Source organism: Solenopsis invicta, chromosome 16 (genome assembly GCF_016802725.1).
Source record: "Solenopsis invicta isolate M01_SB chromosome 16, UNIL_Sinv_3.0, whole genome shotgun sequence".
In the NCBI taxonomy this organism is placed as follows: domain Eukaryota; kingdom Metazoa; phylum Arthropoda; class Insecta; order Hymenoptera; family Formicidae; genus Solenopsis; species Solenopsis invicta.
The window spans coordinates 10,508,703-10,526,402 of NC_052679.1; the positions used below are offsets into that span (position 1 = coordinate 10,508,703).

Here is a 17,700-nt window from a genome sequence, read left to right on the forward strand (position 1 = left end):
ACAAAATGTATAAGCACTAAAGAAATCTTAATATATAAAAATTCTTAAAAATATTTCAAAATGTTATAAGAATTTCTTTGTTGCATAGAGAAAATTTTACTAAATCCTAAAAATATAATAAAATTTTTTGATGTCTCCCGATTATCATATTTTTAAGAATAAATGATAAAAATAATTCTCTCTATGCATGAGAAAATATGAAAAAAAAGGAACAATTCGTGAATTCCAGAAACGGAAGATATTAAAAATAAAGAAAATGAAATTCGTCTGAGATTCAATATGATACAAGACACATCTCTCTCAATTTAAGCACTTACTTCTCTTTCCAAGGTGTCTCTTTCGATGCGGATAATAGTGGCCTGTCGAATGACATCCTGGCGAGCTCTCTCGAGATCCCGTCTTGTGACTTCGTTCTGCTCTAGCTGAATCCGCAAACGACGAAATGCCGATTCCCGTTGTTGTTCCAGTCGATTTTGCGCTTCCACATAGCTGTCCCTTTCGGCTTTAGTCCGTTCAATCTCTTCTTCCAACCGCAAACTCCTTTCCAACTGTAAGAAAAGCTCATCCTCCTTGCCACGAAGCTCCGTCTCACAGCCTTCAAGTCGTCTTTCCAGATGCCTTCGAGCTTCTTCTAATTTATCCCGTTCGACCTTCAAGAAAAGAATTTCATGTTATTCTTGTATGTAAAAATAGTAACTTTCAAGTCATTAAACAAAGTGCTAATCTAAGAAATAATTTTGAATAAAATCTTAGATAATATAATATTAAACAGTGTACGCAACTTCTTAACTCTTTCATTTTTTGAAGGCGACCTAAGCTTTCCAATTAATTAATTACTTTGTATTTCTTAATTCTTCTACATATATTTTTCACTACAACTTTATATAGTTGTAGCAAATAAATAATAATAATAATTTAAAACTAAATAGATAACTGGATGGAATTTAATTTATATGTTATTTATTCTTTAGTTTCTTATGTTATTTATATGTTATTTATTCTAAAGCTTCTTTACTCTAAATTCTACATTAAAATTAATGTAGTGTACTTAATGCAAATACATAATGAGTTATTTTAAGAATATATTTGTTAGTTGAAAGTAAATTGATATTTTATAGTAATAATTTTATTGCAAAAAATATTTTTTTCGTTTCAAAACACGTAAGTATTTTCAGAAGATAATGTTTTCTAGTTAATTAATTTTATTTAACTTTTATTTTTAAAAATAAATTTTTGTTTCTAGAAAATGTTTACTAGTAACGAGAAAGTTATTTTTCTAAATTAATTAAATTCCTGCTAAGGACTATTAGAAAGAAATTGTTTATTTAAAATAAAGAAATTTTACTTAAAACAAATAAATTTCTTCCGTGTAATTTATGTACTTTTAAAGATTTTTTAGCCCCCAAATATGAAAATAAATTTTACATTAAAACATTTTCAAAATTGCAAAATATAAGTTTAACTTGGAAAACAAAATAAAAATTATAACAAAATATTACATAAATAGGTAATTTTCTTCAATTTTTATCGATCAAGAAAAATATAATCGAGTGTTAAAAGATAAAATATGGTAGTAGAAAAAGCGTTCTAAGAGCAGAAAAATTTGTGCAATAAGTATTCAAAATTGCTGATATTAGTTTAGAAACTAGCAAACCTCTCTTCGGTAAACAACACACATGGATTAGTACATGTAGTTTCAATTTCATTTCATATTAACTTGATATTATAGCAATCGTATAATATAACTTGATAATAGCAATCGTGAAATCGTCTCGATTTCACATTTACTATATCAACGACAGCGTGAATGGATATTCCAGTTCCATGTTTGTCAGTGAGAATGGCATGCTCATGAAAGAATAGATCTTGCCAATATACAAGGTGATCCACAATATTTTAAGAAATGATTCTTTACATTAATTCGAAACCAAAATTTTATACGGCCATATCCAAAACGATTTAAATTCAAAGATATAGGGTGTCAAAATTGAAGAAAAAATTTTATTTTTTCTAAAAGTTTTAAAAATTATTTGGGTTATTTTGACGAAACTTATATTGAATTCGATTGGACTAATATATGGTACATATTAAAGTTATTGTGCACTGATCTAATCTAAATGTAAAAATAAAATGCAAATATCTCGAATGACAAAATACATATTTTACCAAACAATACAAAGTATATTGAGAATTTTGCGGTTAACCTGTTACATATTTATATTAGACACTTTTACGTCGATCTATGTCCAACAGAATTCGCTATTACTGTACATTTTAAGGACATAAAGACTCATCATTTGATTACATACATTACTTTTTTATTTAATCATAAAACGAATCTAAGATGAGCTAAGAGGTACTTTTTTTACAAAACATCTAGTTTGCCACTGATTTTTTAAATTTGAAATTTTTTATGATAATTTTTTAAACGTTTAGAGGCAAATGAAATTTTTTCTTTAATTTTGACAGGCATTCTATTAAAGTGAAATTAAGCCATTTCGGACATATAAGTTTTCGTCTTAAATTAATAAAAATCATCTCGTCTAAAATTTTGTAGAATACTTAAACCACTCTGTATAAAATATCTACACAAGTTGTACATTAATTGTATATTATTTCAAAATTTTACGAATTTTAGATCTACTAGGCAATTTTCTATGAAAATTTGTTCTAGACTTTCCGTTAGAAATTCCGTTCCAATTTGCTTACAGCAATTTTATTCAGTGATTTCAGTATAATCGACATTGATGTGCGTTGACAATCGGCGATCCGCGTCTAGTTCGACTTTTGTGCGATTGCATGACCGATGACGCATACTCGGCACCTCCCCTCTGCCGCTTTTAGTTCTGTCTAGCGATGGCTAGTCAGCCACATTGTAGGTCAACAAGGTAGATAAAGCGCGAGGCTGGAAAGGTTGATGAACGCCAGCTATGGCGCATCGAGAACGCCAAGTTCTTCTGGTGAGTGTTCTTATGACGAAAAATGGAAAGATGGTAAACGGAAATGCAGACGGAAAATACATGGTCCGATTGCAGCAACAAAATGCTCAACCATTAATATAACTGCGAAGCATAAACAGGTCAAATTTATTTTTTCGTAAATAAAACACACCGAGTTAAAAGGGAAAATATCCCAACAAACATAACATCAATTTATTGCTTTTTTATTGAGTTTCTCGTTATTGTCATATCATTAATGACCAAAACATAATGTCAATAGAACGTAAGAAATATCGAAAGTAACATCGAAATATCACATAGATATAATAGTTTAAATTCGTTTGAAGACATTATTTTTGATCAAATACATGTTAAAATAAATTTTATTGATTAGCATCACATTCCAGAATATATACGACAAAATTATAAATATATAAAAGAACTAAACAAAAATATTAAAATTGGAAAAAAAGAATTCACGGTGTTAGTAGTCATTTCCTTTCCAAGCCATACACTCATTATCTAGCGCAATCTAGCGGTCTTCCATGTGAGCCAGAACTGCCACTATAACTTGCTTGACTTCTGTGATTGTACGAGAACTGAACTTCCATGATAATCCATGAACATTTAAGCTTGATTAATGGATACATATTTCTGTGATGAATTAGTTAAATCGAATTATAAAAAGATAAAAATATATTTTTTTCATAGATGTTAACATAAAGTGAGAATTTTTCTATTACTCGTTTGAATGCAACATATTAAATGTAAATTAATAAAATATAACTAGAACCTTCTCTCTCTTATATATAATCATATAAAGGAAAAACCACCAATACCACTTTGTTTTTGGATAATATTTTGTTTAATTCTTAAACAAAAGCTAAAAGTAAAACTCGAAAAACATAAAAACACACGAGAAAGTGTTTTCTATCAGATAGTATAGTTTTTATAATATTTACTGTTTCGTATTTTGTAATAATTAATATTTTCGTAACATAACTCAAAAAAGCATATGAAAAATTAAATCTCGAAACTGGCATTGTAGGCAATAATTACAGAATTCAAATACGGCCACGTAGGGAAGAAGTAACCATAAATAAATAAATTGATAAACCAAGTAATAAAATATATTCTTATGTATTAAACAATAAAGTTTATAAAATTAAAAGAAATTGAACTCTTGCACGTTTCTTTGGCACTTTATTAGTGTATATGTGATCTGTTGCGTTCGACGATATTTTTCCTACCTTAAAATATTAAAGAAAATGTGAAAAAATTTATGAAACATCTATCAATATTATAGTTGAAGATTTTGTACTTATTGTTTATTCTCAGGTGTGTGTGTGTGTGTGTGTGTGTGTGTGTGTGTGTGTGTGTGTGTGTGTGTGTGTGTGTGTACCAATTTACGTCATACTGCGATTTTATGTTTCAAATCGCACTATGAGGAAAATATAAAAGAAAAAAATATAAGCAAAACAGTTTTGAAAAACTACAAACATTTAAAATAATCTAGTATTATCAATAACATACCCACTATTGTAAATTATGCAATTTACAAAAGAAAATTATTTAAATTTTAATCTCACTTTTCAAAAATTTGTTTTAGCAGATATGATATAGAAAGAATCCACAAAATGTAGAAACTATGGATTTTTATTTCTTTAATTATCTGTTATGTTTTTATCAGTTTTAATACAGTGCAATGTTTAGTTTCCGAGAAATAAGAGGGTGCCGCTTTAAAAGGACTATATCAGAAGTAGAGGAAGGTCATCATTATTGATCTTGCTTATATGTGAAACAATAAGTGTTAAATAAGTGTTAAATAAAATACTAGCTTTAATTTGACACTAACTTCTTCCATGTAAAATTCTTATCTTATCAGAAAAAATTAACTACAATAATGAAATTGTAATACGTGTAAAATAGAAAAAAAACTATAAAGAATAAAAATTATGTAGTTACACAAAGAGAACTTCCTCTTTGAATTGCCCTTACAGAACTTATATATATCATTATTAAAAATTAGCAGCAAAATTTAATGTAATATAACAGAAATAAATTTCAAGCAGGTACATTAAAAACATTTAATATACATTTAATGTAAATTTAATGTTGTCAAAAGTGAACTATATTTCATGTACACACTTTTCAGTTATAGATACATTTAATATGTAACTTAAAAATACATAGAATTTTATTACATTTTTACTAGTAAACAGCTTACGTATTATACCTTCAAAATCATAGTAGTCAGTAGGACAACATGGACTTTAAAGTAAATTTTACTGTACTTTTAATAAAATTTAATTTGATTTGATTAAATTTTACTAAATATACTAATTAAATTTTATAAAAATTAGTAAAATTTTTCGAGCTTATGTTGCTCAATAATCATAATTTTGAGAATAAATTCTAAAAAAAAATTCCGTGCAATTTATGTCATTTTGATTACAATAAAACTTTTCCAACCCATCACATGTTGTAGTTATAACATGCCAAAAACTAAAATAGTCTTTCTTTGCAACTGCAAATGATCAAAATGGTGACGTGATAGAGCAATTTAGTAAACGAATTGTATTCAGCTAACTCAAGAACTCAAGTACTCAAGTACTCAACTACAAGAAACAATTATTCTTGTTCTTGTAATCAAAAAAAAATTTTTTTTGTTAAACACTATTATTATTAACCTTGATTCTTAAATTATGTATCATGTCTTTTATTGAGTCGCATGATTTGTTCAATTTGCCACAATTTGCACGTAACTTAGCTTCCTAGCCTTCATGCAATTAAACGAACGAGGTGTGGAGCATCTGGTAAACAGGATGCCGCGGAGAAAAATATGAAGCATCAAGATCGGAGCTCGTGTGCCAAACCGCAATTTCCTTTTCTCGACAGTCACGCCTCATTCGATCCCATGAGGACGCGAGAAAATCTTACCTGAGAAATGAGGTGAGCAATACCAATCTTAAAGAAAATCTTATAATGAGAAGATGAAGCTGGAGAATGAGCTGGAGAATGCACAATGCGGTCGAAAAATGTAATAATAAAGAAATAGGCTAAATAACTGCTATTCTCGTTTGCCATCTCTTTTAGATCAATTATATTATACGATTGTTTTTATCGTATCGCTAGTAGTAATTGATATTAGAAATCTTTAATTAAACATTATCATGAAATTCTATAATATAAAGATTCAAATTGCTTCGGATATTATTTGAAAACAGAAATTCTTGGAAGTCTTAACAAATCTTTAAAGTATGGAATGTTTTGTGATTTTTTTTAAATCTTGAATATCTGTATGGAGAAAGTACGGCTTTGTTAAAGTATCTAAAAATTTAACTAGATGAAAGTCTGAAAATAACTTTGTAAAATTATCAAAATAATTATTAAGATCTAGTTGTTAGAATATTGAAACTTATTGCTCAATACGCTTCAGCGTCTTTCATAATTATTTAAATGTTTTAATAAAATCATTTTCGGATCTGTATCTAGCTAAATTTTTAGATACTTCAGCAAAATCTTCCGTAGAAGAATTTTTCTTAAAAGTGTTTAAATGCTTGTAATATTCAAAATGTTTGACAATGGAGTTCTTTTGAATAGTGTTATTAATAAGGTATCTGTATAACAGCAAAATTTAAATCAAAATATTCCAGACATATATCCTTTTACAAATATTAAAAGATATAATATTAAATAATATTGGAAAAATATTTGAAAACAATTAAAAATTGTTTTTTTTTCCAAACTGATTCGATGTGTTTTAAGTCCATAAGTCTTCTTTTAATTAATCCATTAATTACAATATCATCTTAAACTGTAAATGACGGTGATAAAGAAAAAATAAAATGCATTATAATGTTTGTGTGTGTGTGTATATATGTACATTTAATAATACATTGCACGAGTTAATGAAGTTAGATCTGTAAGAAATCAAATTAAAAAATAAAGATAGAGCGTCTATATTTTTATTCCGATTGAAAAATGCAGATAAATAGAAAAATATATAATATAATGAAATGAATAATGGAACAAAATCCGAAGACAGGATGTGTATGCCACTCTAGGAAAATTAGAGTAGCATCCCGCCGTGTATTTTCTTGTCACGGTTTACGAACACCTCGGAATGTTGTTCGCATGTTGTTGATCTGAAGCGATCAGGAATTCATCACACGCAAACACAATTTATAAAAATAAAAATAAAGAAAGGTACTTGTAAAGGTAAGTATATGAGAATAAAAGTAATAAGTAATTCCATTGTTACATAATGAACACATCAACATATTGGAAGACGTAAAATAGAGATAACTAAAACAGAAATCAGGTATAAGCTGGCAGAAGTAATTATTCGTGTGGTATAATATTTAAAGTATCATTATTAATTAAAGTAATATTAGAGAAAGGACGGAGGTCGTGAGGTACAGTGTGGAGAGATACCATGATATTTCATACAATATGCGTTGAATTCTAAGAACAATCGTTAAAATTATTTTGTTACAGTCTATTTAGACATTGTCGGATGGTCACTAGTTATTAGTATTTACTGCGTCTTTATAAAAGCTGAATTTCAGTTTTGCAGGTAGCAGCAATTTTTTATACAGATGTATACTCTCTACGTAATTTTGAAAAGTATATGAGATATTAATTTTTTAACTTTAGTCTAGCTCTTGAAGGCCTTGAACGTGGCTCTCAAATAATGCAATTAAATTTAATGTATAGTAAGTTGTAATGTGTATATGAATTCGGCAATTAAAGTTATATCATGTAGCGAAAGAAATTTGCGGTTTTACAACTTCATAGAAAAGCTGCAAATTTTATGAATTTGAATATCTCAAATACGTCCTTATTCAAAGCTAACTATGACCTTTGAGTATTAAACTGATTGCGAGTAAAAACTGAACTGAAACACCTTATGGTAAAGTGTTTGCTCTACAAAATCCTTTTTTAAATTTTTTTTACGTTAATTATTCGCTAAGTAATTGCAGTTTAAAAATGGAGAAAAATATTGAGCAATTCCCTAATATTTTGCAATATATATCGCCTCTGTCATCGTCATGCAAGATCTCGAGGAAAAATCGCTGCGCTTTCTTAATATAGATTTACTATTTTATTATTGTTACGTCGACATCTTGCTAGTTGCGCCATCGGATAAAATTAATTTCATTAAGAGTATGTTTTATCATTATCATAATCGACTGAGGTTTACGTTAGAATTAGAGCAGAACCGTTGTCTAACTTTCTTATTAGATCTTCCTTTATACATTGTGAATAATCGCATTTTAATAAATTGGCACCGCATTTTCGGAAAGGTACTATATTTCTCATGTTACCCTCTCAACCACAAAGAAGTAGACATTATTTTTGGATTGATCAATTGGGTCATTTCTCTCTCTCACCCGACGTTTCAGCAAAAGAACGTTGAACTTTATTTAGAACTATTAATTATTACGGATAATGACTATCCGATTAAAATAATATTTAATAAAATTATTCAGAGAGTGAGGACCTTGTTTAATAAGAAGTTGGACGAAAAAGTGGAAAGAGATGAACGTAAAGAAAAAGAGGGTAGCAAGAGAATGGTGGTATTTTTTTACATAAAGTATGTCTCAAAAGATGAGGCATCATTTGTCAACAGATCTCGACATGGTATTGACTATAGAAGTATTAATAAATTGAACAATATACATATACTATACATCATTAAAACGCATAAAGATGTGAGTTACTTGGACGAAAAGAATATCCCTAAAAGTTTCGGATAGGATTTTAATACGAATTTTTCCGAGCTTTTACGAACAGTTCCAAAATCTATGCCCGTTCTAAACCAAATCAAATTTGTAACCCTTTTCAATCCGTGCATCAATTCCAAGTTCTATCTGAATGAATCCGAAACAATCATTCAATCCTTTTTAATTCAGGAGTCCAGTCCGAATGAATCCCAAACTTATCCTGATAAATTTTTCAATCTTTCTCAATCCGTGAATCCAATTCAAACGAATCCAAGGTTTGTCCGGACAAAATTTTCAATCCTTAATCTCGAGTTTTAATCGGAATGAACAATTCAATAACAATCCGAAAAACATTTCTAACTATATTTCTTTTCATCTTTCATTTTTTTTCTCTCTTTTTATATCCGTATGAATCCATTTTTGTCCGAAATCTGTATCCGAATCTTTTCAGCACCAGGGTAATGTTTTGTAGTATATAAGATTTCTTGCAAAGATTGCAACGCTTTATATGTATATCGGCCAGATGAAGAAACAATTCAGAAGAACGAGAATCAGCGAACATAAGCGCATCATTAATTTAGAATAAGCTCTCAGTTGCTTCCGAGCATAGTATTAAATTTAGCCACACGTTTGATTGGGAGTCGATCAGAATTTTGAATCTAATTTTCAAAAAAGAATCATGTCAGAAATGATTCGTATTTAACAATAAAAGAATGGTTTAAATTAAAATAAAAATATGGAACTTCCTCGTTCAAATTTTGGTATGTTGCACGAGATGAGAAATGGGCAAGAACATAAATGGTTTTGTTTATCGTTCCCGGTTATTAACGTTGGCTGATTGCTCTTACTACTATCTACTCAACACTCTCGTTTTAGAGAAGCTCTTCAGCACTTCAATGAAGAGCTCCGCACCTATACAGTGAAAGAGTGACACGCTACCTTCACGATTTAAATTCTTAACATTATTGATTTTTGTATTAAATTTGGTGCCTCACACATTATCGTGAGTTTTTTTTTTACAGGATGACAAACAGTCGAATTGGACATATCCATTTTTGCTTTTAGTTTTATTTTTACTATTTTATTCTTATAGTGACTTTATTTTCTTGAGCGACGTTGTTCTTAATCGTTTGACTCAATTCAATTGTTGCGAAGATCCGTGTTTTAGGTGTAGTTTTGAGACTTCCTAGCCACTAACGAGGTAACAAGGATAGGATTGAAAACTCCTGGGATTTGCAACAGTCTATACCGGTGCATTTAATTGCAATAGAGCAAAATGCTGCACTTTCTACATGATTTATTTACGAAATCTGTGATGTCGTTTGCTAAGAATTTTAATTGGGAAGGTTTAATAGGGAATTTTTCTCTTTAATGAAGAAAATTTACATTATTGAATTTGTTACGATCTTTTGTTAGTATTTTTAAAAAATCACTTTACTGACATTGATTCCAATGACTTTGTTTTTTCCATTTTATTGTTCAACGCGCCATTTTTAATTTTATTCATTTTTTTTATTTATTATATTTATTATATTTATTTATTTAAATTTTCCTTCAATGTACCATAGATTAGCGTGGATGTGGCTCTAAATGTTTAATTATAACAAATGTTATTATTAACCACGTTTTTATAATTATCAGACTTGATTTTCTCTATTCCTTGATATTCTATATACCTATTAATACCGGCTGTTATGCGTTCAAATGCGTTGAAGAAGGTTCTGTGAAGCCGAAACTTTCAAATTTAAAACTTAACGATGTTATTCAACACAGGACATTCATTGTAAATATTGATCAAATACATTTATTTATTATTATTACCAGTCGTTTTTTGCTCGTCAAACGGCCCATCATACTTTAACATTTTTGCGGTATATACAGTATTATATGTATATTAAGTATTTACACACAATTATTTTTTTAAATAATACTTATAAAAATTTTTTGAAAACAATTATTTTTAACTTAAATATATATGATTTAAAATTTTCAAGGTATTTTGGATATGTTTTTAATGATAATTTTATTTTCTTTGTTGGAATACATCTTTCTATTATATTTTATTATAGATTTTAAAAAATAATAACAAAAAAATTATGATAATTCAATAATGTAAATTTTCTTCATTAAAGAGAAAAATTCCTTATTAAAATTCTTGGCAAACAACATCACAGATTTCGTAAATAAACTAAATAAAAAATATTCAAATCATATATTGAGATATAAATGCAAGAAAGTAGTATATTGTTTCATTGATTAGTTCATAAGATTCTTCTCGCGGTGGTGTTCTTCCGGTTTCACGAAACATTTTGCCTGCGAACTTACTTGTAAGAAAAGAGATTCGATTTCACTGCGCCACAGACTCACAATCGACCGACGAAATAACATCATCGCGGAAGAATCAGATGCATCTCGAAGATTATCGTCGTGACACAAATCGCATTCTATAGGATGTGATTTGTCTTCCGCGTCAGATTACAAGGAACAAAGAACTCAACTCTCATTTGGCTTCCTTGGATGTCAGGAGTTTTAAATTATCTCACGTTTTCTTTTCGTGAATTAGAAGACGAAAACGTGGTTGCTAATTTGCGAAACTGCCTTGTTATTTTTATTGAGAAATTAAAGAAGCAAAGCTTGAGCAACGAGATTTTTCGCGCACAGTATTCCATTTGAAAAGAATTTCGCTTTATTAAATGTCTCCATTATGGTGTGACATCAATTAATGACAGACTTTCATAAATGTTCTTACTTGTAACGAAATTCAAATAATTACACTAAGAGAAATGTATTTGTGACTATAATTGTTAAAATAATTATGGTTAGACACTCCATTATTATTACTACAGCTATAATATAAGTAATAGTAACATACAATGTGTTACACTTACATAAAAGAATGGTTACAATTACTATAATTTAAAAAATAGAAGTGTAAAAGAATTATTAACAATTATAAAATAATAAACTCGATGTGCAAACACAATTAAAAATTAAAGGCAAAAGAATTGTCCATAAACGAGCCAAATTAAAACATGATAAAGAATGATTATTTGCAATTTCGTTAGAAAACACAAGAATAATTTAATTAACGCGTTTTAAACTTCACTTCTTTTTCTTCAGCACAAACAACATTTCAGATTAAAATAATTAAAATATAATTAAGAATTGCATGGCGAATGTTAAAGATAATAATACTAAAAGAATTAAACGAACCAAAATTTGTTATAAATTGAAAAGATTTCTAATTTCTGATATTTCTCAATTATTACGAAACCAGCAGATAGATGCTGTATTATCGTAATGGGATACCTTCATTGTGAAGAAACAACAAGAGAGACGCAATGTAATTTTTATCATCTATTATAAAATAGTACACGAGATTTTAAAGCACGAAGAAACTGAGCCTTGTTGTACAATATTGAATTAAAAGAAGAATGAAATTAAATAAAAAAGACTCGATAATATATTTAAAATTAGGATTAAAGTATTAGTTTTACAAAGACGAAGAGAATAGGTAAATGAAATTGCGAGATTCCGTCAAATTATTTCAACAATAGTAACAAAATGTACCGTGGGAATAGGCGTATCATACTGTTCTAACAATAAGTCAACGCTATCGCGATTTAACGTGAGAAAGCCCAGAACAATTTTCCTTTGTTATATGTTATAAAATAGCACAAAGGCACGGTGGAGTGAATGCTGTCTATTATAATGCAATTGGTATTAGCGAAATTCAATAAATATCAAGTATACATCTTTGTGTGTGTGTGTGTGTGTGTGTATAAAACATACAAAGGTGTATACTTTTTTCTAATTTATCAAATTTTTGCTAATATAGATATATAAGATATTTTAGAAAAATCGATCTTACAATTAGCTCGATTTATTTAAATCAATATGTAAGCAATTTTAGAATTTGTAATACAAAAGCGGAAAGGGAAGGTAATTCTACACGAAGAAGTAAGTCGAAAATGTAGAATAAACTTTCACATACCTTGATCTCATGATAGCGCTCCTCCAGGTAGTAAGCGACGCTCTTCGCTTCCTTGTATTTTTCCGCGAGATCCACATATTTATCATAATGCCGTTTGAACAAAACGTATCTACGCAAAAAGTAAATAAATCGATAGATGGCAAAGGGATAAAAAATAAATACTAATATGTTTAATAATAATCTGAGATCTACAGAAATATCTATTGGACACTCTCTACAATGAGAAAAATAATTAATTTAACTAATTGTAAGTCTTTCAACTTGATTTAATTTCTTCAGTTTAAGCATTTATATATTTAATTTAACCCTCAAATTGGGGTTGGTGTGTGGAACTATACAAAAGAGAAATAAAATCTCTATAATCGCGCTATATCTGTCTCATTTTCGCTTTCAAGTGCCTGACTGATTTAAACTGTTTGATGAATAAAACATAGATTTATAAAACTTCTGTTTTTTTATTCCAGTTTTTTTCTTAATTGATGTCCCAGGGATTAACCTCAGTAATTGTCATTTTTTTACCTCAATACTTAAAGGTTAAATATATAAAATGTTGAAATTTCAATTTAAGCAAAAAGTTGTTAATTAGACTAAATTTTTCGAAAAAGATCAAATTATGATCGAAAATTATCTGAGCAAAGAAAAATTAAAAAAAGTAAAAAACGATGTACATGTAATTAAAATGACGTTGTACTTTACAACTTTACTTACAAATCGTCATCAGCCACTAATAAATCGAAATATAAGTACATACAATTAATTTATCAAAAATAATAAACTGTTGAAAAAGAAAAAAGAGAAATGCCACAATAAAAAACAAATACTGCCTGTGAATACAGATAATGTAAATAATAAAAAATATTATAAATAACAAAAATATCATATAAATTAATATTAAAACAATGTAAAAATCGTTTTCCACGATAAATCAAATACAATTAAATGAAGTCAGTAAATTAAAAATAAAACATGTCACAACTGATTCTTCGTTCAAAAGCGAAAAAAATTGAAGTCGGAAAGATATAACTTGGAATAATATCACAACTGATTCTTCGTTCAGAGGCGAAAAAAGTTGAAATCAGAAAGATATAACTTGGAATAATGTCACACTAAATTTGTTGCAGTTAGGATTGAATTTGTCTCCGATTAATTTAAAATTGACATATTATTTTTCTTATTCTTCTTTTTATTTACTCGATGTACTTTCAACAAACTTTCAAACTTAAACATAACATCGCATGTTAGTAATTGAATATCCAACATAATTCCTTCAATCGACATTTAAGTTTTATTTGGCTTTTGCTTCATAAACCTTTTAACTATACTATAAAAAGCAGAAAGTTTGCTAAACGCATTAGCCATAGATACGTTTCAGTTTTTATCTGATACAAGTATGAGTTACGCTTTTCATTATTTACCCTGTTAAATCTACATAATTTAGTTATTTATTACCCCTTTAATAATAATAATCAGTTATCAATATATTTACAATTTTTATATTTATATATATTTACAATAAAATATAAAAGAAAAATAACTTACAAGGAAAGATCTTCAACTCGGACTCTATAAAAAATGTGAAACTTTGGTAGTACTTAAAAGATATTCTGACATGTAATAAATAATTATTTATTGCTACCCTCATAGGATGAAATTAATCTCTGAAAATTAGCCCATTTTTAATTTTGATTTTAATATTCCCCAATGAAAGAAGATAGAACAAAATTTTAGAGAAAAAATTTATTTTTTTAAATAAAATTTATCTAAAAAACTTACCAATTGTTTAAAAAAATATAAACATATAAACAAAAATAGGAGTAATATATTTTCAATATACCAAAATTTTCATGGCTTCTTTATAATACTATATACATGTTTCACTTAACTTTATTTATTATTAATTGAAGTTAGTTGTTTCTGATATTCTATATAAAATACGTTATAGATTTCATAGAAAACCCGGAACGCAATTCACTTCAAGTGCCATTATTGCCGACTTTTATTTAATGTTACGATACATTCATTCTTCGCTTGTATGTATGTACAATATTTCAATATTTGTTCATGTGATTGTAAAATGACTGTTAAATCCAGTGAATGTAATTTAGGATTATATCATATGTAATATTCATACACACGTAAATTATCGGGAATTATATGATATAGTAAAAAGTTAGAGATATGCTAGAACTAAGAAAGAAACTTGATTTTTACTGAAAGATAATATCACATTAGAATTTACTGAATGGTATTTGCCACATTCTATAAATATCCTTATTACACGACATATTATCTTTTAATAAAAATAGACAATGGCCAGCCAATGACGGCAACAATAGCTTCGCACTTGAAGTAAGTTGCGTTCCGGATTTTTTTTATAACGTATTTGATACAGAATATAGAAACAACTAATTTCAACTAATTTTAATTAAGTGTAAATAAAATATGGATTAACGTATTATACCTTATAAGAAAATCACGAAAATATCAATATTAAAAATGTTCCTTTAGTATTCATATATTTTTTATAATTTTTTCAATAATTGATAAGTTACCTAACCAATAAATCCTATAAAAAGGAATAAATTTTTTTTCCACAATTCTATTCCGTCTCTTTTTATTGATAAATAAAAAAACAAACACGAAAAATGGACTAATCTGCAGACGTTAGTTTCATTCCTTTGGGGTGAATTTGGACGGCAAAAAAATAGTTTATTACGTGTCCTTACGTCTTTTAGATACTGCCAAAGTTTCATAATTTTATAAATTTCCGAATTAGTTTTTTCCTTGATAATTTGTATATGCGACTATTTTTAATTATAAATTTATTATGCGTGTTATAAAAAGTAAAAAGATATTTTATGTTTGGCAACATTAAGCAAATTTTGGTGAAAGTAAAATTTCTGGTTATTAACGATTAAATATTTTGCTATGCAATCAGAACATTTAGATATGATAACTAAGAATCTAGTTAAAACTTCTGGTTCAATCTATAAATTTTTACTATATACATATAATAATACACGGCACTTTTATTTGATGGCTATAGCAGTGTTCTATTTTTTCATAAATTTCAATTTTAATCCGTATATTTTTATTATTTATAATATTTCCTATTAATTTACGTTGTCTGTATTTAGTAATTTTCTTTAGTGTGGATTTTCTGTTCTTTCTTTTGCTATTCTTCATAAATTTATTGATTCTAATTATTTAATTATATGTATTTACATTTTAGTTTATTGGCAGCTGATGATGACTAAATAAAATTGCAAAGTACCACATTATTTTGATTACATATACTAATAAGTCGTTGGTTTAATTGATATTTTAATCAAGCTCGTTTCTCAACATTTTAATTAAATTGTTCAATTTTTAATTTAGTTTTCTTCTCTTCAAGTATTTTTATATATAATTTAATTATATAAGCACTTGCGTTTCAATTAAAATATACGTTTAACATGAAATATGTAAAATTCTTAAACTTTAATTCAAGCAAAAAGTTGTTAACTTGATTAAATTGCTAAATTTAACTTTTTTTTCAATTCAAGTATTTATACGTTTAACTTAAATGTATAAAGTACTTGAACTTCAGTTAAAGTATATGTATATATATATATATATATATATATATATATATATACACTAGACAATAAAATTATCGTAATACTCATTTATATCAAAATTTTGCAATATTTCAAATAATCATAATTTCGTTATGATTATCGTACTTAAAAATTATCGTACTTAAAAGTTTTTTTTTTATTTTAAAGTTTAAAGTCTCTACTTTAAGGTGCATTTGGTCATTTTTGAATTTCTGCTTTCCTCCTTCCGCTGTTTCTTTAAAAGTAAGATCGTGTTTTGTTTCCAAACATTTGCATAATTTGACGCACTCCACGGGGTAGGATGAACTTTTTTCGCAAATGTCACGATAGCCATCTTAAAATTTGGAGTTTTCCCTGCAAATTAAAAAAAATTAAGTTTGTACGATTTTTTTTTCGAGGAGTTAGGATGTATCAAAGTTATGTATGCATTTTTGTCAGTCACCGCCAGCATTACCCGGATTTCGATTTGTCTCACTGATGAGGCGATCTTCTCTAACTGACGTTATACGAAATTCGACGAAATCCGCCTGTTTCTTGATAACGAGCCCAAATTCGAGAGATAGAGGATCGATAAACATCTATTCTCTTTCCAACATAACTTTGATTCAATCCTTCTTCCAAAAGAGCAATGATTTGCGCACATTGAATTTCGTTCAAACAAGGCATTGTTACGACTTTATCGTTTGCTTTTTGAATGATACAATAAAGAATAAGTTTACACTTATATAAAGTTTTGGTGTTTATAGTTTTTATGGGAATCAATGTAAATCACTACATTTCACATAGTTTCTCTGAATCATGCAAAAACTGTAAATCCCGAAACTCTATATAAGCGTAAACTTATTTTTTACTTCAAGAAACAGGTGGATTTCGTCGAAAAAAAGAACAAGGTCAAAGACAAATAACGTCAGCTAGAAAAGGTCGCCTCATTATCAATAAGACGAGTCAAAATCCGGGCGGTAATTAACAAAAATGCACACATAACTTTGATCCTAACTCATGGAAAAAATATTTTACAAACTTAATTTTTTTAATTTGCAGGGAAAACTCCAAATTTCACGATGGCTATCGTGACATTTGCGAAAAAAATTCATCCTACCCCGTGAAGTGCGTCAAACTATTGTTAACTTGATTTAAAAAATGTTTGGAAACAAAACACGTCCTTACTTTTAAAAAAACAGCGGAAGGAGGAAAGCAGAAATGCAAAATTGACCAAATGCACCTTAAAGTAGAGACTTTAAGCTTTAAAATAGAAGAAAAAATTTTCAAGTACGATAATTTTTAACAAAGTTATGATTATTTGAAGTTGTGCAAAATTTTGGTATAAATGAGTGTTGCGATAATTTTGTTGCCTAGTGTGCGTATATATATATATATATATATATATATATATATATATATATTTATTTATTTATTTATTTATAATTTAAATACACAAA

General features: G+C 27.8%; 1 protein-coding gene across 2 annotated transcripts in view; it reads right to left on the bottom strand.

The window, feature by feature from the left end:
• Positions 1-17,700, bottom strand: part of LOC105200997 (serine-rich adhesin for platelets) — a 39,055-nt gene that overhangs the window by 3,474 nt on the left and 17,881 nt on the right. For both annotated transcript variants that reach the window (XM_011168814.3, XM_039458373.1), the window contains exons 2-3: positions 12,663-12,771; positions 318-650 (exon numbers count right to left, since the gene is read on the bottom strand). In XM_011168814.3, coding sequence (XP_011167116.1) covers positions 318-650; positions 12,663-12,771 — 442 coding nt within the window. The remainder of the gene's footprint in view (positions 1-317; positions 651-12,662; positions 12,772-17,700) is intronic.